The 22,841-nt window shown below is 39.8% G+C and overlaps 1 protein-coding gene, 1 long non-coding RNA gene and 1 pseudogene across 2 annotated transcripts; 2 read left to right on the forward strand and 1 right to left on the reverse strand.

Annotated features, from left to right (window-relative positions):
• Positions 1-4,730: 4,730 nt before the first annotated feature.
• LOC133525253 (uncharacterized) lies at positions 4,731-8,684 on the reverse strand. Its single transcript, XR_009800549.1, has 2 exons — positions 6,462-8,684; positions 4,731-5,274 (listed from the first exon to the last, which is right to left on the reverse strand). It is a non-coding gene; the product is annotated as an uncharacterized LOC133525253 (long non-coding RNA).
• Positions 8,685-11,834: 3,150 nt separating this feature from the next.
• LOC133525329 (piggyBac transposable element-derived protein 3-like) lies at positions 11,835-14,663 on the forward strand. Its single transcript, XM_061861617.1, has 3 exons — positions 11,835-13,343; positions 13,943-14,024; positions 14,605-14,663. The coding sequence occupies exons 1-3, from the start codon at positions 11,895-11,897 to the stop codon at positions 14,661-14,663; spliced, it is 1,590 nt and encodes a 529-aa protein (XP_061717601.1). The 5' UTR covers positions 11,835-11,894.
• Positions 14,664-18,593: 3,930 nt separating this feature from the next.
• LOC133525330 (uncharacterized) lies at positions 18,594-20,331 on the forward strand (annotated as a pseudogene).
• The last annotated feature ends 2,510 nt before the right edge of the window (positions 20,332-22,841 follow it).

Below are 22,841 nucleotides of genomic sequence, written 5' to 3' on the forward strand. Positions count from 1 at the left end.
GAGCTAGGCATTTGTAGGCCAAGCAAGAGCCAATGGGCTAGCCCGTTAACAGTGGTAACGAAAAAGAACGGCGAAATTCGCCCTTGTGGGGATTATCGTGCCTTAAACGCGCAAACGAAACCCGATAGATACCCGATACCTAGATTACACGATTTCACCTTCATATTGACAGGTGTTACATGACCGATGGTTAAGGTGAGACTGAATTACATATAGCGGGGGGGCCCGCACTGTAGCCGCGGGTGCTGCCTAGTCAGCTCATATCGCGGTACACGCGCACTTGAATATGAGCTGACTTGGCAAATGTCCCTATACATATTATCCTAGACATAATGCGACTGATCCAACAAAAGCAAAAGTAAGTATATTTATGGGTTCAGTCTTTCACTTTCTTCTTCTTTAGTTGATTCGGTTTTTTCTTTAGTTGATTTGTGTAGTTTCTAAGCAAGTGTAACGTAAGTGTTATAAGTATTTAATATTAACTCGCGTCTCGCACTGTCCGTCCAATATGTAGTAAAGCTTGTTTATGTCAACGGTTTTTCCATCATCCAGCATTTGTATCTTGCAGTAAAACAAGTTTAAATCGGTGCACTGCAAACAAAGACTCGTCTTAGAATACTTCAAATAAGATTAAATTCTTTGATAACGTTTATTTGCATATTCCCGTTAACGATGAAATTTGATATAATACGTTCCGGGTCTCATAAAACGTTTTTTTAATGGAATAAATTACCATTAAACCTACATCGCCACTAGAATTATGTGCGGTTTTGTAAGCCTTTTTAAAACGAATTAATTAAAATTTAATAGCAAGGCAATAAATTGTTACCTGCAGTGAGTAGTTTTCAATACCAAGAACCTCTATGAGCTTTCAATATTAATAAAATTAAGGTATATAAACGCCTCATAATTCTTCGTTGTTTTACAATCACCTGAGAAGCGAAAGCAAGATGTTCTTTAGGGCAATTACTTTGGGCGTTTTTATCGCAATCATAGCGGGTAAGAACAATTGTTAAACGAAACCAAGCCTCTAATTCAAATCTCTAAATAAAAAGTTTTTTGGTAGGATATAATGTTTTGTTGCTAGACAACAGTTACTAGGGGGCAGAACGTTTCTAAGAAACGGTAGCTATGAGGCGGAGCGTTGCTAAGAAACGGTAGCTAGGGTGCGGGGCGATGCTAGTTTGTTTTGAAAGAGGGAGTAAGTTTTATTTTGGACTGTTTGTTTATTCGTTTTCTGTTTCTTTTCTAGGAATTGGTGCAACGCTGACTGAAGATGAAAGGAATTATCAACAGCCAGGTCTTGGACTGAACAACGATTGCCACGCTCTGCAAGTCTACTTGTTTGTACCAGGTATCGACGGACCGATGGATGACCAGCGTAGGACCTTGTCCAAGCTTTTTGTCTCTCAAAACGTTGATACCAATGAATTCTTCCTTAACACGAATGATCCATTAGCAAAACGTATGGGGGATTCCATAGAGAAGTTAAATGATTTCTACGAAATATTTAACCAATTAATCAGATTGGGAAATCCGTTTCAAATGAAAAATGAACCTTTATACGTAACGGAGTAGACAAACTTCTTATTCGTCAAACAAAAGAGACAAAATGGCTAGCGAAAGGAGTTTCGCACAAAATGAAATTGATTGGGATTCAAAAGAAATTGTGATTGGTTTATAACAAACTGCAACAAAATGAAGAAATCGATCTTGAAGAGTTGGAATCCCTGAAGGAGATAGTAAATGACTTGGAACAATCCGAAGAGCGTCTAAAACAGAAGACGCAGAACTTTATTTTGTAAGTCCTCCAAAATTAACTTTTATTTAATCTAATTGTAATTAAGGCACAAATTTTTGTAATCTTTAGATTTTGAGTTAATAAAATGGATCTCAAAAAAAATTGTTTTAGTTGACTGCTTTGTTAAATATTGGAGTTAAATTTCCTAAAATATGTAAAAGTAAGACACATATACTATTTCTTTAAAGCTGAGATACTGTCGCTTCTGTAGTGAATCACCCCGAAAGCAAGTTCCTCTGTCATTAGAACCTTGGCTGCAGTACTGGTGGTAGGGATGATCCTAAAACAAGTTTAAAGGCGACTACCGGTGAAAGAGAAGCGTGTTAGTACCGCCATCTCATTCCGCTGCCTATATCAGAGTTTCAACAAACCTAAAAAGGAAACACTCCCAGTCTTTGACAATATGAGTATTCTAACAGTATAATTAACTTAATGAAAACAAGCTGGAACTGCAATGATTAGGTTTAATATTTTCTTGTTTGGCATTAATTAGTACAAAATGTTCGACACTGAAGAAAAAGCTGAAAAAAAACCGTTACCGGTGTAGGACTTGTTTACACCGTGGCCCAAAATTACGTTGACAAAATTAAAAAGTAAAATTTTTGAATTTGGAACGCCAAACGAATTCGGTTCATTTTCTGTTACATTCTTACACATATTGGCAACGTTTTATGAATAATAGCTTGTTTGAATTATATGAATATTTTTGGTTTTTATGATGACTACGCAGCGTAAAGCAATAATTTCCTTGCACGAAGCGGGAAAACGACAGTGTGAGATAGTTAGATCGCTCGGTGTCAGTCGTCAACTGGTGTCCAAGACTATTGGGCGGTATAATGAACTCGGGCATCTTGCTGACCGCCCAGGAAGAGGAAGAAAGAGGACTGTTAGGACTCCGAGGCTTCGAAATGTTATAAAAAAACGGCTTAGTCGTAATCCACGGACCAAAGTGCGAAAAATGGCTCGGGAACTGGGTGTAAGTCGATCAACGGTCCAACGTATTGTCGCTAATGATCTAAAATTAAAGGCATATAAGCTACGTAAAGCTCAGCTTCTAGAAGATAAAGATAAAAAAGTTCGTCTACAGAGATGCCGTTTGATTACGCGACGTGCCGCTACTGAAAAATGGAAAAATATCCTTTTTACTGATGAAAAACTTTTTTGTATAGAACAGGCCCACAATCACCAAAATGACAGAATTTACTCTTCTAGTCGCCCCGGAGAGGTCGCAGTCATTCCCCATCGTCAAAAGCCGGATTCAGTTATGGTTTGGGGTGGTATTTGCTCTACAGGCAAAACTCCTCTCATTTTTATTGAAAAGGGTGTAAAAATAAACCAAGAAATATACAGGAGAGATATTCTGGAAGCTGTAGTTCTTCCTTGGAGTCAACAACATTTCGGCAACCAGCCGTGGATATTCCAGCAGGACTCTGCTCCATCTCACAGGGCCCGAAGTGTGCAGCAGTGGTGTAAAGACAATTTTCCAGGGTTCATAAGCTCGAAAGAGTGGCCGCCCTACTCACCTGATCTAAATCCAATGGATTATAGTTTGTGGTCTATCTTAGAAACAAGGGCCTGTGCTACAAAACACAAGAGTGTAGACGCTTTAAAAGCGAAACTTACCCAGGAGTGGGCAAAAATAACCATGGAGGAGCTGCGGCATATCGTTGAAAATTTTACCAAACGTTTGCGTTTGTGCATTAAAGCCAAAGGGGGCTATTTTGAAGACAATTGATTTTTCTTAAATAAAAAAGGCTGTATTTTTAATTTTAAGTTGTATTGAATAAGTTATGTAAGTATTTAATATTAAAACTTAAAAAAATCATTGTCAACGTTTTTTTGGGCCACCCTGTAAATATTTTAAATCGTTAAATTTGGAAAATTTGAATCGGGCTATCAGCTAATTACAGGAAAAGATCGAGTCGCACAATGATCAAATATCAGAGTTTTTTTTTATGATAGAGGAGGGGAACGAGCAGACGGATCACCTGATGGTAAGCGATTACCGCCGCCCATGGACACCTGCAACACCAGAGAGGTTGTAAGTGCGTAAAATATAATACACGTTTATATCAGAGTTAAAGAAACGAATGAATACGTACAATACAGATGTTACGGACACCCAGCGACGATTTCCTAATGTAGTATTAAGTATAATTTTATTATATAAAATCATGTTAGGTAAATTTGTTAAAGGACTGTTTTAACTGTAAATTCTGTGGGCATATAATAGGTTTATAACGTGAGGTAAGCGCGCGGGCGACGCAGCCGAGTATCGCTTCGACCTTGGCGCGTAGAAAGAGAGAGCGCCATACTATAAGTATCATGTTGTCGCTATCTTCTGTAATAAAGCTATAATTTATAAGAAAAGGTTACACATTTTTGTGGAATAATAATGCCTTAAGAATAATATCTTTTAAAAATATTGTATATTCTCAGAGTTATTAACAAAAACACATTTTAGGTAATTTAAAATCATTTGTGACTAAATCAGCTTTTGAATTATATAAATACTTAGTTTTCCAGAACTTTTGATATAATCATTGTTAAGTACAGGTTTATAGATAAATAGTTAATAACATCACAATAATTCACTAGTAACGGACAATTTTGCTAGACCTTATGGCTGTGTAATAAGGTTGAACATTAGTAGCCTGAGAAAAGGGCGTGTAAATTTTTGAAGTAGTTTCCAGAACCTTCTGCGACATGAAAGGGACAAAATATATATGTTAGGATAGTAAGGCAGCTTCCGCAGCCAATCCGGCTTATTGGAATATTCGAGAATTCCAACGGAAATAGATGTCTAGGATATTATTGGTTAGTTTTTTCCCCAATATTTTTCCACAATTTGGGATCAAATTAGCATATTTATTCTCGTCGCGCCGCTTGCGCAGTCAGTGTATCTTCACCGGTTCGCAAAGTAAACAAATACTTTAATTACGAGGTTATTCTGTTCGGGAACGTTCTGGAAGCTAGTTTAGTTAGGTTTCTTAGTGTTTTTCGTTATTAGATTTATCTTACGTATATAAACTCAGTGCGGTTGTAACAGACTTTTGTAAATGGTAATTAATTTGAGTGCCCATTTTAGACAATAATAATTCAATGCGTAATTGATTTGTTTCCCGAATTAGTGTCCCGGAGGTTAGGTCTCAAGCTAGGTCTTTGTGGGTGCACTAGCTTTGCAGCCGGTAAAAGTGTCGACCGTCTTCCACCGGTAATCTAGGCCGGTGACGTAGGTCGATCGCCGAAGAGCACTAGAGAATAGGTTCGCATGTAGGCCTATGGGGTTCCGGCCTCTAGTATCGCCTACAACAGACTTGGCGTGACTTGAGCCGAAAGGCTAGGCGGAGCTATGTGGCAGCCAACCGGGCTCGATTCCTCACTGGTAATGGGGTAGAGAGATACCAGGGATCAGTGAAGACGAGCAGCTGATCCTGGCTGCCATTGGCAGGAACACCTCTGAAGGAGTAGATCTGGAGGAGTTGAGAATTGGAGAAGTAAGTACACTTTTCTTAAACCATAGAGATATAGTGTTCACTCATAAAATCATAAAAAGCCATATACAATAAGTTTAAGCATGCTTTATGAAAACTTATGTCTAATAAGCTTTAAGCTTAATGACTTTTAAGTTTTAATCCAGTTTTTAATTTCTTAATAATATGTTAATATATGACGTGAGCACTCTTAGCTTTATGAAGAGTTAATGAAACCGTTGTGATCCCGACATGATACCAAAATTTCAAGCCATCACTCCTAATATAAAAGTAATCAGCAAGAACTCATTAAACCTCAATCATAAAGGAAATCAAATTTCAATTGATAATTACAATTAAAATAGGGACTTTGTATGGTAAGGTAATTACACTGTGCGAGCCCTCTAGATATTGTTTTGAGGACACACAACAGTTGTCTTATCGCGTTGGTATGTAAGCACGACGTTAACGCGTGAAGACAAGCTAATTAACGGCCGTTTAATGATGTCGTATCGTCAATGTTGTCAGAACCTTTAACCGCAGCTGTTAACTTTTAAGAAGGCTCGAGCAAATGTTATGTTAATTAATTTTTCCAATTTTAAGCTCAATTTTAAGAACAAAGACCACATGACCTCAAAAGAGCAACAGCAGGCTTCAGAATTTTTGTAAACACATAATATATGGACTTGTACAAAGACCAAAACATAGCACATTAAATTGATACAGCTTTCCTTTCAACACAAATCTAAGATATTTCTTTGAATTTCCACTAATAGGTACACTAAAATAGGCATCCTTTAGGTCTATGTTAGCCATATATGAGCCATTGGTAATCAGATTAGCTGCTGTGCGATAGTCTTCCATTTTGAAGTGATCAACTGTGATGAATTTATTTAACTCTTTAAGGTTTAAAATGAATCTATTAGAGCCATTCGGTTTGGGGACAGTAAATATTCTTGAAAGAAATTGTCCGGCAACAGGGTTACACACTGATATAGCACCTAACTGAAGAAGTTTAGTTATCGCAACTTCCAATATTAATTCCTCCTTTTTAGAAAAAGAATCATTTCTCGGTGGATGTGATTGAACAGGTGCTGTATGAAAAGGAATATTATAGCCTTTAACCCAGCCCAGTATGACTGGGTCCTTTGTTATATTTAACCAGTTATTAACGAAAAAAGGATAACCTGCCAACTTGAGTCAGCGCTGGTGATGACGATGGTGACTTGAAGAGTACTGCTTCCGGTAACCCTTGTTGGATGCTGAAGTTCTCTTTGTCGAAGCTGGTCGAGGCCCACTGCTGCGGTGTTTCATGGCACGAAGCTCCTGAGTTCTCTGTACCTGCCGAGGTGGGCCCTTCCAGTTTGAAGGTTGCTTTGGGAAGTTTGTCCTGGGGGCTTTTGGTTGAAATCTAATCTCGCGTCCAGTTTTTCCCATTGTTTTAGCAGTTTTTATTTTTTCATATAAATTTTCACTAAACAGATATTTATCTGGTTGAGTTTCAATGAGTGTATCTCTTATCTCCTTGTCTAATCCAGAAAGTATTAGCATTCTCCGAGATTTATTTTCATTGTAGAATGTATCGGCTAAAATCTTCACAGTGTTATTTATAACTTTGAGAAGTTGTAATTTCTCATCATTAGGTTCTACCTCATTTATCACCTTTTCTAAAGCACAGGCAAGTCCACTAATGCTTGCACTAAGCATTGCATCTTTTGTCTTATTTCAATATATCCATCCTTCTTGCGACTAAGTTCTGAACATGCGGCTGCCGTTTCTGGATTTAATTTAGGCACAATAAGATGTGGGCAGTTCTCCGGTGGTAGATATGTGCTTTGCTTCAGCGTGTATTCCTTTTCTTGTTTATCAAGACCATTCATTAACACACTCTCCCACCTTTCAGCAATCTGATTATGAATTTTCTTGCCCCATTGTTGTGGTTTTTCATGGCTGTTACCAAGGACCTTTAAAATAGAATCATCAAGATCATGTTCAGGAACATCAAGTAGTAGCTCTCGTTGGTCTATAAGATCTTGGTAAGCCATTGAAGCCATTTCAGGCTGTGGGTCTGAAACACGGTAAATAAAAAACAAGCACTGTAGAGAACTATGATTAAACAGCCAAAAGTAGTAGCCAATGTCCGTCGCCCCTTTAGATTAAAGTTCCATATATTTCTTGGTATCGAAACCAAATATATTATTTCGTTGGGCGCAACATAAGATGGCGGCCCGCATTTGACCTTGAAACGTCTCAATGTACGTTTTTTAAGGACAATAACAGAGTCGTTGAAGGACCCCCCAGTGTCCATCCTTGACCTGATTACTGCCAAAAATCGACCCCACAGTGTCGATCTTACACACATATCGCCTACTGAACGATCCCTCGTATCGATCCTGAGACGATAAATTGTGAATGGCTTTAAATTCGCTGCTTTCGTAATGCGAAATAGATTACCTTTAATATTATCGGTATTATCGCATACATCTTCAATATTTTCTATTTGTTGTGACTCCATTGGCGGCGTCGGCGCCGGTGCCGGCGAGTCTGATGACGGTGATGAAGATGTAGTGCTCAATCTGCGATGATTTCTTTTCGCGATCTTTTTTTCAAGTTTTCTTAACTTTTTTAGGATGTATTCGTCGGAATCCTTCTTCCTTTTGGGCATGTTTACTATTTTTTACCGTGATGCAGATGTGACGCCTTCGCACGGAAAAAAAGAATGAGTTGACAGACCACAAATACTAAACCGCAAAGGTGGGACTGTTCGGCATATATTTTTTCTGCTTAATTGCTTTAAAAAATATCCGTGATGCCAGAGGGATGGAAAAGGGGAGACTACACAAGTGATCATCGAAGGACGTCTGAAATGTAATGTTGATAATTATCTCTAGTTGCTTTCGCTATTTCTGAGTTATGATTGCTACCTTGAGCCCCGATATTTTGAATATTTACGTTCTCATCTCTCCAATTTCCCCGTACTATCTGATAATTATCGATATCTTCAAAATCTAACGAGTTTGTTGGGGTATAAGTATTTTGAGAAGTGCTCCTCATCCAATTATGCAGAGCACATGCTGCCCTTATGATGCTGGTCACCTTGCCGATTTCCAGGCACATTGGTTTGCGAAAAACCCTAAATGGGCTTACCAATATACCGACAGCATTTTCTACAATTCGGCGAGCTCGTGAAAGCCTGTAGTTAAATACCTTTTGTCCAGTCGAGTTCATAAATATGTATACAGTACTTAACCTTAATCCTTTGCAATAAGGAGAAAAAATGTATACATATTTATGAACTCGACTGTCCATATGTCAATCTTTGTGATCGCGCAGAAGGTTTCATTAAGTAAGGTTTCAGGGGAAACGCATCGTCACCTACTATTAAACCTCCTTCACGCAATATAGGTATTTCCAGTGCTGTTTTGATTTTACTGTTATTTAATACTCCTGCAACGGACGCCTCACCATTAACTCCCACATCAATTAAAGTAAAACAATAGTTATGATCTACAAGTGCTAGTAAAATAACACTGTAGAACTGCTTGTAATTATAATAATTACTGCCTGAATGTGGAGGTGATTGAACAGAAAAATACTTCCCATCAATGGCGCAAGTTTGGGAAATTTCACCGCATTCTAAATCCTTGTTCAATTAATTTCCACGCGTCTTCAGAATTTGAAATAACAAAATATTATTTTATACATTACTTTGTAGTAGCATTTTTGTAAGACTACCTGCAACCAACGTTATATTATGCTAAAACAAGCTTTTTTGTTCTAGGATAATTCTCAAGAAAATGCCACTGACAATACATCGGAAAATGCCAAAGATGAAGACGACGAGTATACTGCATTTGGTATTCATATTGCCAAACAACTGAGAAAATTATCAATAGAACAGTATTTATATGCACAGGAGGAAATTCAGTCAATAGTTACTCGATGCAGGCTACAAGATTTACAACATACCAGGGCCACTATCCCCTGTTGTGAAGAAATAAACCGTTATTCAACTAATGTACCCGCACCATCATCGTCTACATCAAATTCACATGGCCCCGGCACTATAAACATTTTGTCACAAAGCTCCCAAGCCCAACGATTTCCTATTAATAGTTCCGACATCTATGTACCAGTACCGTCAGTATCTCCAGCAAGCATCATCTCATCATCGTCTACGTCAAATTCACATGGCTCCGGCACTATTCACATTTTATCTCAAGGCTCCCAAGCCCAACGACTTCCTATTAATAGTTCCGACATCTATGTACCAGTATCGTCAGCATCTCCAGCCAGCAATATCTCATCGTCGTCTACATCAAATTCACATGGACGCGGCACTATTCAGATTTTGTCACTGGACATTTTGAAAAGAGCATATGAATCTGCTGTTTCGGAAGAATCATTTAAGAATAAATCCTACACTCTGTTATTCAATTCGATTGTTGTGAAAAAATAAAGTAATTAAAGTACATAGTGTTTACCTGTATATAACTTTCAAACTTCATAAATTGCATCGCAAACTTCTGGAATAATACTTGAAATAGCTGCTATTGATACTCGATAATGGGTTTGTATTGATCGAAAACTCGCCCCAGTTGTGAAATAATTCAAACATATGTCAAACTTCACTTTTGCTGGTATGGCATCGCGCATGAATTTGTCTTGTCGTTGTATTATCGGACTGATAAGGTGAAACAAAGCTCCATAATTTTAGCTTGTCATACGCATAATCAATCTAAACTCTTTGGGATCTTCATTTCTTATTTCCTCTAAAACTTGAACCGCATACCCAAGCTCTGGTCTTCTTGCCATCCAGGGTCTGACCCAAAGCTTTTCTTTCCTATTTATTTCACTCTCTACAATTTCAATTAGCTCATCCAGAGCTCTTTTTGCAGCAATTTTTAGTAAGTGGCGTAAATGTTGCCGTTCACTTCATCGCTATTTCACTCGGACTGTCCTACTATTTCGCCCTACATTTGAACGCCACTGTCCTCACAAACTCTTATGTCCTACTCTTCTGCCCCATTGCTCTGCCCTCGTGTGAAAGCAGAATTACATCAGTCAGTAGTGTCTGGTATATAGAACGCGCAGGTCCTATTGCGCATTGCGATCCGTACGTGCGGATACGACATAAAAGGTTTTAATTTTAATCGTTTTGAATACCTACAAAGTAAGAAAATACATTTAATGCTTTACGTTTGTTTTGCGATTATAAGATTTTTATGTCTGCCTTAATGAAAATGTCATTTTATGAAGTAATATAAATAAAAAAGATTTAGGTACCTAATACGTAATATAATCTACACCGATATTTTTACCAATTAACCCTTAATTTGGCACAGACCAAAATACTGTACACTCTTTTTGAAAAAATTTAGGTAATGTTTTTTTTAGTAAACTTGACATATTTTAAATCTTATGTTATTATTTGCATAATTACAAATTAGGGAAAAAATATTTACTGCACTAGCAACACTGACAACTGTCAGTTGTGAACCAAAATGGCGAGCAAGCGGTCGACGCTGCGTTGTATCCAGGTATTTATTGTGTTTATTCATATTTTAACGCAAAAATTAACAAGCTTATGCATTATTTCATGTTGTGATATCCTAACTAACTTTATACAATAAATAACTACTCGGCATGTTACATATTCTTAGCGTAACAAGTGCGTAAACACACGTGTACAGTATTTTGGACAAAACATTATGTATGGCATGTTGGTGTTTGAAGAACTAGTACAGTATTTTGGACAAAACATTATGTATGGGATGTTGGTGTTTGAAGAACTAGTACAGTATTTTTGACAAAAGTTTATGGTGTGAGAGTTAAATCATGTTTGATTAGTCAAGTATTTTTGACAAAAAGCTATGCTTTGGTAACAATATTTTGGGTGTATTTGTTGGGTTGCCATAATAATTTGCTGCGATTGATGTGTGAGAATGTCATTGTTTCACTACTACTAGCACGTACTAACTTTCAATTATGCTGTTTTTTCTATAGGTATTATTTTATAATATTTTTTTGTATCATTTACATCGGGGTGGTTTGAATAGCATGCTTTTTTGTTTTCTTTTTAGGGCTTGCGGTCTAAACGAATATTAGCGTTAGTGCCTAGTAAAAATGCAGAGTCTGAAGTAAGCGGGTCATCTGACTCTGATGACGAAAGTCAAGAAAAAAGAGCCATTGCGGAAAGATATGTATCGCCATCTTCGTCAAGTGCTCCGTCAATCAATTCGTCGTTAGAGAGATTGAACATTAGTTCACCATTTGAAGAACTTGACGTTGACGGAGACACTAATACAACAGGTGCCCTTCCGCAAGTTTCACAGAATCCACCATCCGATACGGGAAGTGTAAACTATGTTCAGCCACCGTCATTATTAAGCCTTCCTTCCGTGTCATCAATTCAAAATCCACCATCAGTGACTACCTCATTTATACTGGACCAAGTCGAGCCAGTTAGCCCTCTGATTTCTATTCCTCAAAGATCCCGCCGCCAGTCTCGACCCACTACTCGTACGCCACGGCGTGAGTCTAATGTTACACCCAATACGCGATCTAACCGTACAAAAAGGCAGACTACAGCCCCGAAACGTGTAGCCAAGAAAAAAAAAATGAACATTAACTTTAAATGGACTAAAAAACAGTTTGAATATCGTGCAGAGTTAGGCGATGATAATTTCCAAAGTCCACTTCCTGAACGCAACAAAACTGCTCTAAGTTATTTCTTTGATTTTTTCTCGCAGGATATGTTTGAACAAATATGCAACATGACGAACTTGTACTCTGTGCAAAAAAGGGGTCGATCAGTCAATTTAACGGTCGAAGAACTAAAAAGTTTCTTAGCTATCAAGATTATGATGGGAATAGTAAGCATGCCATCTTACCTTGATTATTTGCGCACCGAAACAAGGTATGCACCGATCGCAGATATTATGACCCTGAAGCGATACCAGCTATTAAGGAGTTGTATCCATTTTGTGGACAACGACGATGCCAACAATGATCCTTACTTTAAAATTAGCTCTGTGGTAGAAAAAGTACGCCGAAATTGTCTTGCTGTCGAGGAAGAAAAGCGGTTCAGTATTGACGAAATGACAATACCTTACAAAGGTACGAAAGCCGGAAAAAAAAGACAATATAACCCAAGACAACCTAGAAAATGGGGATTTAAAAACATTGTTAGAGCTGGTGCATCAGGCTTTATATATGATTTCTTTCTGTATACTGGTCAAGATGAATTTGAAGACTGCGGTTTCACTGAGGAAGAAGCAGCTTTAGGTTGGGGTGCCAAAGCAGTTTTACGACTTTGTAAAACTATAAAAAATAAACCTTGCGTCGTATATTTTGATAACTTCTTTTCCTCTTTGGAGTTAATATACCATCTGAGGCACACGTATGGTATTTTCAGCCTTGGTACGATGCGGTCTAATAGACTGCGAAACTCTCAAACTCACTTAAAGACCGACAAGGAGTTAAAGGCTCAAGGCAGAGGTGCGTTTTGCCAGACAACCTGTAACGAAAACAAAGTCGCAGTCGTAAAATGGAACGACAACAAATGCGTTGTTTTGGCAAGCAGTTATTCTGATGCTTACCCTTTGTCGACCGTGAAGAGATACTGCAAAATTAAAAAACAGAAAATAAATGTGCAGTATCCAAACATTGTGGAGCATTACAACGCCCATATGGGCGGCGTAGATTTAGCAGACATGCTAGTCGCTCTCTACCGCACTGAAATGAAAACAAGAAGGTGGTACCTGTCAATATTTTCACAGATTATTGACATATGTGTCAACAATGCATGGCTGATGTATAGAAGAGACAGTAAGAGAAAAGGAATAAAGAAGTACTTAGGTTTGAAGCAATTCCGGCTGCAGATATATCAAGGGTTACTCAAAGCAGATAAGCGAGCATCAGGTTTAGTACCAACAGTAACGGATGTAATTCGAAAACCCAACCGCATCCTTCCTGTTGATGATGTCAAATATGATGGCTTAGACCATTTACCAAACTTTTTGGACACATACGGCCGGTGTTCTTACTGCAAAAACGGTAGAACTGATGTACACTGCATTAAATGCAACGTACGATTGTGTTTAGTACGAAAGCGCAACTGTTTCTACACTTTTCATAAAAACTGAACAGTTTTGAAACGTCATTTTTAATTTGAAAACGTTTTTCATGCATGCCTTTCTCACTCTGTCGTGTTATTTTGATTAAATATGTAAAAATAGACATGGTTTTTGATTTCGTTTTTTGTCCTACTATGCAACTTGTTAAGTATAATTGACACTTTTATTTGAGATTAGTTTGAAGAGCATTGGTTTTTGTCAATTATACTGTACATACGATTTCCATGAAAGCCTTCAATGAATATTTTTTTAATTATTTTTTTTGCCATCTTTATGGCATAAATAAGAAATATAAATCAATAGAAAATATAAATTTAACATTTTTTTGTCCTGCGAAATTAAGGGTTAAGTAAAGCTACCTATCAGGTATACCAAACAAATCATATTTTTAATACTACAGCTATTTTCTCGCTTATAATCATAAGAATCGTCTGTTCAGAAAGTTGTATAATGGGACCTAACTCGTAGTTATTTTATTTCTGTATTAGCTTTTTAATATAACTTATATTAATAGTATTTTTTAATTATAGAATATGTCATTTAAAGTGGTTCAAACCCGAGAAGATGATACGTTGTGTAAAACATACTGCCCGGATAATTGGGAATCTGGGGGTAAGTTATACTGGCCACCATCAATGGCGCAGGCGGAAAAATTAAAAAACAAAGAGATCTCACAACCCGCACCTAATTGGAAGGAATTTGACTAATTGACGGTGAGGCTATGAGAGAAAACCTGACGTTAGCACAGGCGAAAGCATGTGCTAACGTCAGGTTTTCTCTCATCTTGCACAATCGCGGAATGGAATAAGAACAACCGAATAGCTAAAAATATTATAGTTGAATATCTAACCGATCCTTATCTCGGCTTTGCGCGCGACGAGTCTACCGCCAGAGAAATATTCCAGAATTTAGACGCCATTTATGAGCGTAAAAGTATCGCCACTCAACTAGCACTGAGAAAGTAGCTTTTAGTATTAAAATTGCAAGGTGATACAAGTTTAGTGCGACATTTCACCATATTTGACGACTTGATCACGGAACTACTTGCGGTTGGAGCAAAATTTAAGGAGACCGATAAAACTGCCCATCTGTTATTAACATTGCACAGATGTTGGGAACATTTAGCGGGCCCCCAACGTGGATCAATGACTTAATGATATTAAATACCGTGTGATCTTTTACGATGTTCCAGAGGGCGAGCTCAACCACTACCATTTGCCAGACCAAATAGCGGCCAATTTTGTTTTGTGATCCAATGTCTCGCAGTTCAAGAGAGGCATGTCAAGTCCCGTAGAAAGTGCTTTCTCGGATTTGAAGTGCAATATACTGAAAGCAGTCTCTGCAAGTTGACACTTTTGTGGCCACACGAGAGTGACGAATTTCAAACAAAGCATTAGATACCTAATCAAATAGATAAAACAAGATCTCCAAAACATTCAACCAGTGAAGACCTCAACGAGGTTTGGCACTCCCAACCGTTCCAAATACTTGTCCGTCTTCCCCGGGGCGGAAGTTGCTATTGCCTCCGCAAACTATAAGTTTGCGGCGCCAGAAAAACAGAGAAACGAAACGGGGAAGATGGTCACAACATCAGACAGAATAATATATATTAGGAACACCTGCTCTTTTGACGCTCTCTGCCATGTGGTCACAAACGCCTACTTGACTTTCAACTTATTTTGTAACCATATGCAGAGAGTTATAACAGATTTATAAAAACCGCTTCAACACTAGGACATAAAGGTCGAGATAAAGAAACACATAAAATGTGCCAAAGCGTTGACATCAGTGCTAGAGCCCAAGACGCGAATGCCTGAAACGAGACGAATGACTATAGCATAGGAGTACGATGCCTTCGGTAACGCCGCAAATCTTTAATAAAACTGATTCCACTTCATACATCACAGGAGGTAAAATGGAAACCGTCCGATCTTTCAAGCCCTAATACCAATGATAATAATAATAGTGTTTGTTGAGTAACCGGAGGGCAACGAAGTACGTCTGGCAGATGTTGGGAACATTTAGCGGGCCCCCAACGTGGATCAATGGCTTAATGATATTAAACACCGTGTGATCTTTTACGATGATCCAGAGGGCGAGCTCAACCACTACCATTTGCCAGGCCGAATAGCGGCCAATTTTGTTTCGTGGTCCAATGTCTCGCAGTTCAAGAGAGGCATGTCAAGTCCCGTAGAAAGTGCTTTCTCGGATTTAAAGTGCAATATATTGAAAGCAAAGTCACTGAAAGTTGACACTTTTGTGGCCACACAATCAAGGCCGTAGAAAGAGAGTGACGAATTTCAAACCAAACATTAGATACCTAATCAAATAGAAAAAACAAGATCTCCAAAACATTCAACCAGTGAAGACCTCAACGAGGTTTTGCACTCCCAACCGTTCCAAATACTTGTCCGTTTCACCCCGGGGGCGGAAGTTGCTATTGCCTCCGCAAACTATAAGTTTGCGGCGCCAGGAGAACTGAGAAACGAAACGGGGAAGATGGTCACAACATCAGACGGAATAGTATTATTTATATATTAGGAACTCCTGCTCTTTTGACGCTCTCTGCCATGTGGTCACAAACGCCTATTTGACTTTCAATTTATTGTGTAACCAAATGCAGAGAGTTATAACAGATTTATAAACAGCTTCATCACTAGGACATAAAGGTCGAGATAAAGAAACATACATAAAACGTGCCAAAGCGTTGACATCAGTGTTAGAGCCCAAGGCACAGTTGCGAATGCCTGAAACGAAACGAATGACTCTAGCATAGGAGTACGATGCCTTCGGTAACGCCGCAAATCTTTAATAAAACTGATTCCACTTCATACATCACAGGAGGTGAAATGGAAACCGTCCGATCTTTCAAGCCCTAATACCAATGATAATAATAATAGTGTTTGTTGAGTAACCGGAGGGCAACGAAGTACGTCTGGCAGATGTTGGGAACATTTAGCGGGCCCCCAACGTGGATCAATGGCTTAATGATATTAAACACCGTGTGATCTTTTACGATGATCCAGAGGGCGAGCTCAACCACTACCATTTGCCAGGCCGAATAGCGGCCAATTTTGTTTCGTGGTCCAATGTCTCGCAGTTCAAGAGAGGCATGTCAAGTCCCGTAGAAAGTGCTTTCTCGGATTTAAAGTGCAATATATTGAAAGCAAAGTCACTGAAAGTTGACACTTTTGTGGCCACACACATCAAGGCCGTAGAAAGAGAGTGACGAATTTCAAACAAAACATTAGATACCTAATCAAATAGATAAAACAAGATCTCCAAAACATTCAACCAGTGAAGACCTCAACGAGGTTTGGCACTCCCAACCGTTCCAAATACTTGTCCGTTTCACCCCGGGGGCGGAAGTTGCTATTGCCTCCGCAAACTATAAGTTTGCGGCGCCAGGGGAACTGAGAAACGAAACGGGGAAGATGGTCACAGTATCAGACGGAATAGTATTATTTATATATTAGGAACACCTGCTCTTTTGACGCTCTCTGCCATGTGGTCACAAACGCCTATTTGACTTTCAATTTATTGTGTAACCAAATGCAGAGAGTTATAACAGATTTATAAACAGCTTCATCACTAGGACATAAAGGTCGAGATAAAGAAACATACATAAAACGTGCCAAATCGTTGACATCAGTGTTAGAGCCCAAGGCACAGTTGCGAATGCCTGAAACGAAACGAATGACTCTAACATAGGAGTATGACGCCTTCGGTAAGGCCGCAAATCTTTAATAAAAATGATTTCACTTCATTCATCACAGGAGGTGAAATAGAAACCGTCCGATCTTTCAAGCCCTAATACCAATACTAATAATAGTGTTTGTTGAGTAACCGGAGGGCAACGAAGTACGTCTGGCAGATGTTGGGAACATTTAGCGGGCCCCCAACGTGGATTAATGGCTTAATGATATTATGCACCGTGTGATCTTTTACGTGACTTTTGACCTAATCAAATATATCACGGAGTGTATTAACAACAATACTCCAGTTGCATCTGATTTTCTCGATATGAGCAAAGCATTCGATTTCGTCAACCACGACAAACTCCTGCGTAAGCTTGAACATTATGGAGTAAGAGGTTAGGCCTTGAAGTTGACAGAATTGCTTACTCTAACAATGCCGTCACGAAGAACGTTTATAGGTCTGAATTAAAACTAATACTACTACCATTTGCCACAACACCAGACGAAATAGTTACATTATGAACACCTGCTCTTTTGACGCCTTCTGCCATGTGGTCACAAACGCCTATTTGACTTTCAACTTATTTTGTGACCAAATGCAGAGAGCTATAACAGATTTATAAAAACCGCTTCATCACTAGGACATAAAGGTCGAGATAAACATACATAAAACGTGCCAAAGCGTTGACATTAGTGCTAGAGCCCAAGGCACAGTTGGGAATGCCTGAAACGAGAACCAGACGAATGACTCTAGCACTGTGTCACGGTTATGACCTAGTTTACTGACTAATAGAGAGAAAGGAGTAGACTAGATTCGTGCAAATAAAAAAGACATTTAATTTTAAAAAAACGATCCGGAATACGCGGGGGCCACTTAACAAAAATGGGTCGCAGGTTTGGTTTTATAAATTCACACAAAGATCCTATCCATTTTGCGGTTAGGTACTCTCGCCTGGGTTGTGCCGTCGGTGGTGTACGCGGGCGCCGCAATTGTATACTTGGCTGCCCGGGGCTTGATGAAGTGCTCGCCCTTCTACTGGCGATAGTAGCGTTGGTGGTAGGTGTGGCTGCGATGGATCCTCCACCCAAAATAGCAGCCCGAACGTTGGACCCTGGAACGCGTCATCCAAATGTGTAAGGAACGCCCCTCAAGCTCAGGGGGCCCTCGAATCCTTACCAGAAATCTCGATCGAACTGAACTTTTTGAAATTTCTCCCATTTTCAAAATAAATATGACAGGTTCCAACTCCACTTTAATCATGACAACTCAGTTGAGAGACATTGAAAAGTTATGCCTAGGGAATTCCCCTAAATTCTTTCTGTAGGTTGGCAGTGTTGTCAATTTGACGGATAGTGATATGTGCGTTTTATTATTCATCGATGTGCGTTTTATTGTGAATTCGAGTTAAGATTTTTTTTCTCGGTTTAAAAATTAATGCTGTATCAGGAGTAAGTAAGGTAATGTCAATAAACTTTTTTGTACTGGTCAATATAGTGGTTCAATTTTATTTGATTTTACCACTCATATTGATGTCCGTTCCGTTAAGTCAATAAATCGTGTCAAATCTCTAGATTTTGGCTACAGCTCATTGTATAACGCGAAATATCGTGAAAAAATGCAAATCGCCTGCAGTAGGTACATTAATTCAGGTCCACGGGCAGGAGATCGTTCATGGTCTCCACCGTTAAATGTGGTAACACTAACGGTAATAATTTATTTTCCGGGGATTCCCCAACGACGCTTGTAGCGTATCATTGTTTATCTTTCCTTTTATTTTACTTTTAACGTCGTCAGTGAACAGTGCGTACCTACCTACTCGAGCACAATCTAATATTGCATAATTGTATTGTTTAAATAAATTAGAAAACTACAATTATGGATAAAAAGAAGAAACCCAGTGGTGCATTTAAACGCAAACAACACCAAAAAAGAGAAGATAGTAAACAAAAGTTTTTTAGTCAGCCTTCTGCAAGTACATCTGGCCAAAATATTTTTATTGATAGTGACTCAAATAATGTGGTAACTGCAGTGTTGGTTGAGAAGCCTACTGAAGAAGATTCGACAATTATTGCAGTTGGAGATACCTCCGCCGCCGATCATGTGAACGTGGATGACGTTTGCATGACACACATAAGAGCGGAGGGTTTGGGGGAACCACAAACCTCAGACATTTTTCGAAAATGTGTACGACAAATCTTCTTATGACTTAGGAAACTTCACGAACAAAATATTAAGTGATAACGAAAAACGTCAAATTCTTGATATAGAGCCTTTACAGCCTTCAGGACCTTTTCCAACTGACATCAACCAGAACAATAGGTGTTTTTCAAAATCGTACTACCTTTCGTGTTCTAAATATGGGCCAGTTAATCGGTTTTGGTTGTGTTATTCCAAAATACTAGCCAATAGGCATATTGTCAACCCTGCTGGTTATTTGCTTCACAAAGGAATATTGTTTGGTGTACGGGAATCCGAAATTAGAAGCATTTATCAGAAAGAATTAAACAGTTGTTCGAGTGGCCATTCGGAAGCATGTGCTGTGTATGAATTTTGGAAAAAAAAAACATACTAATACTATCGACAAAAAACTTGAAAATGAAATTCGCAAAGAACCATTAAGTATTTTGGAAAATGGTTCTTCAAAGATTATTCGATATCATACTTACCCTAGCAAAGAGTTCTTTGGCTTTGAAAGAACATCAAGAAGACTTAAGTCAGGAAGGATACCACGGAATTTTTTATGTCCTTTGTAGAGCTTGCCGCCCGATATGATCACATTTTGCGGCAAGTTTTGGATATGCCCAAAGGTAAGAATAATTATTTCTAAGTTTTTTTATCGTTTTATTTTGTATATAATTATTAACTCTTTAATATCAGGACTTTTTTGAAATTGTGTTTTTTTTTTATGTTTTTAGGATCTACAAGATTCAACAACAACAACAACAAGCAAGTTTTAGGCAACAATTCAAAATGAAATGATTGAGAGCTTGGGGCCAAACTCGAAACCCATCTACAAGAACAAATTAGAGCGTCACCGTATTTTGCCATCATAATGGATACGACACAGGACATATCGAAGGTAGATCAGCTAAGCATTGTTGTGAGGTATGCAGTAATAACCAGATCGAAAAATGGACAGCCAATTGATATAGAAGTAAAAGAAGTGTTTCTAGGCTTTTATGCAGCCATCAAAGATGGCGCAGTAGATTTAGTCATTTAAGACATAATATGGGCCAAACTCGACTCCGACATTTATCGCTAATAGCAATTGAAAACAAAACCGCATCAAGCCTGGATTTTAATTGGTCATTAATGTTGACTGCTGACAGATCAGCTTTTTCCTGACAACATTTCAACAACAACAAACTCATTTTCCTTGTTGTGACAACACCCCAGTGATTATTTTATATTAAAATTGGAATTTTTACATATTATTTCTAAATAAGTCTGACATACCATACTGTGCTATAATACCCCAAAATAATATTTATCATCTCAATACTGAAAATTGACTGTTGTGAGAACAGCTTCTCAATAAGAACTCACCCGCATTGTATTGACAACAACACCCCAGTATTTATTTATCAACCTAAATTGGATCTTATGACTTCTAATAAAACAACGTTTTCTTGCAGGATTTCAACAATAACAAACAAACATCAACGGGCGTAACGAGCCACAGATTCCGAGGTGATCAAACCCATAATAAGAAAATATGGGTGAAAAAAAAAAAAGATTTCGAATCATACAAGTCTCATCCCATATATTGTATACATATTCTGTTCTTTTTTTTTTACCAAGACATACACTCGGGAGCAAACAAATCGACTCAAGTCATATTTTTTTAAATTTTTCTGATAACGTTGAATATTTCAGTGAAAATGAAATTGCAGTATTATTGTTTATTAATTAAGCTATCAAAAACATTAACAACTGTTGAAATCGGTTTGGTAAATTTCAGGTTATTGTTATTTTTGTAGAAAACAACGTTTTACCTGCTTTGACTATGCACGAGTTGCGCACCTTTGAGGGCCATAAAAACCGGTGTATCCGGTTATTTCTTATCAGGAGTCGCGACTGTGACGTTGAAGGGACCGCACGCGCTTGAGCTAGCTCTCGAGACTTACGCACCCTATCCAACTCACTAGTTGTCTAGTGTTAGCTTCAGTGTTTGTGCAAAGTGCAGTGGCCCCCAGTGTTGAAAGACCACTTTCGTAGTGGCCGTTTGTTGGTGGATACCTAACGGTGACAACCCAAACCACGAACGGGGCACCATAGCCCAGTCCCAACATAGTGCTTACTGTATTAACTTGTGCTTACCCTGTGTTAATTTACAGGTCAACCCGCGACGCAACACAATGTTCATTCAGAGGACGCCTCCCAAGGCGGCAAAGGCCACAACGGAGGAAAGCGCAGCCACAGCGACGACTTCGTCGGCACGGGTGATAAAGCTCCCGGACACTGGCCTGCTCCTGCTCGCCGAGACCGAGGACGAACCCGAGAGTAAAGGACCAAAGCGTTTGCCGGCGCGAGGAAGCTACACGGGGTCAACCATGTCAAACAGTGACTCGGAAGAGCACATTGACGTAGTTGACTCCGTGGAAGCTACTAGCGAAGGCTCAAACGCGGAGGGCCAATGCGATTCGGGGACGCCCGAGGACGGGGAGCCGGAGCAGACAGCAGTCGTCGAGAGTCTGGCACGTGGCGATTTCTCGTGCCTCGACTTGTCGCCACTAGACTTGTCTCGGTCTGACCAATCGCCACGTGGTAGTAAATCACCACGTGCCGAAAGTCCGTCCCAACCGGCCGGCAACCTCATCACGCCGGCCAACTCGCCGCAAGTCGCCCTGCCGCCCTCAGCCCGGCCTCGAGATGACCGGGGACGCCTGGATGGCGATTTTCGAGAAACTCGACAGAGTAGCTCGGGGATCGCTAGATAGTTGCGTCCTCGGTCCGCTCGAGGCGGCGCTACTGTCAACCCTGTTGACGCACTCTGGGGTGCGTCAACAGAAGAGACAGCGGGAAGAGGACAGCCCGCCGACACAGGAGGAGAAACGGGAATGCAACCGTATCACTCCTGTGTCGCGCGGTCCTACTCAACCCGCGGTCTGCCCACAGGTCTCCCAACAGCCGATGGACACAGCGGAGCCATCGACACCAGCCGCCGGAACATCACACCAGCCACCAAAACGTAAAGTGCTGCTGCCTACGCCGGCAGCTAGCACTGACACGTACGCCGCCGCGGCCAAATCGCCGCCGCCAAAGCCTAAAAAGGCTAATACCGCCCCCTCTTCATCCGCAGGTACCACAGCCAGCAACAAGAAGAGGCCTGGCCAGCCGGCCAAGTACAAGCCACCCCAGATCCTGGTCGAGGACTTCCCGGACTGGCGCCGTCACGTACAGGCCATCAACAAGCGGCTTGGGTTCTCGGCCACAACCGAGACCGCAGGCCCGAAAGGCCTCCGTTTCTACCCTAGGTCCGGGGTAGAATACATAGGGGTCAAGAAGTACCTCGTGGAGCAGCGGGACCTTCACCACAAGCTCGAGTTCGTCGAGCACGCGGAGAGGTCCGCCATGCCAATGAAGGCCGCAATCCGCGGCCTTCCACCGACAACGACGGTGCAAGACGTCAAGGACGCTTGCGCCGAAAAGGGGTATAACGTATCGCATTCTAAACTTATATCCCCAGGCAGAGGACGAGGAAGCAGCGTGTTCTTCGTCGAGCTCGTC

Source organism: Cydia pomonella, chromosome 14 (assembly GCF_033807575.1).
Source record: "Cydia pomonella isolate Wapato2018A chromosome 14, ilCydPomo1, whole genome shotgun sequence".
Classification (NCBI taxonomy): Eukaryota; Metazoa; Arthropoda; class Insecta; order Lepidoptera; family Tortricidae; genus Cydia; species Cydia pomonella.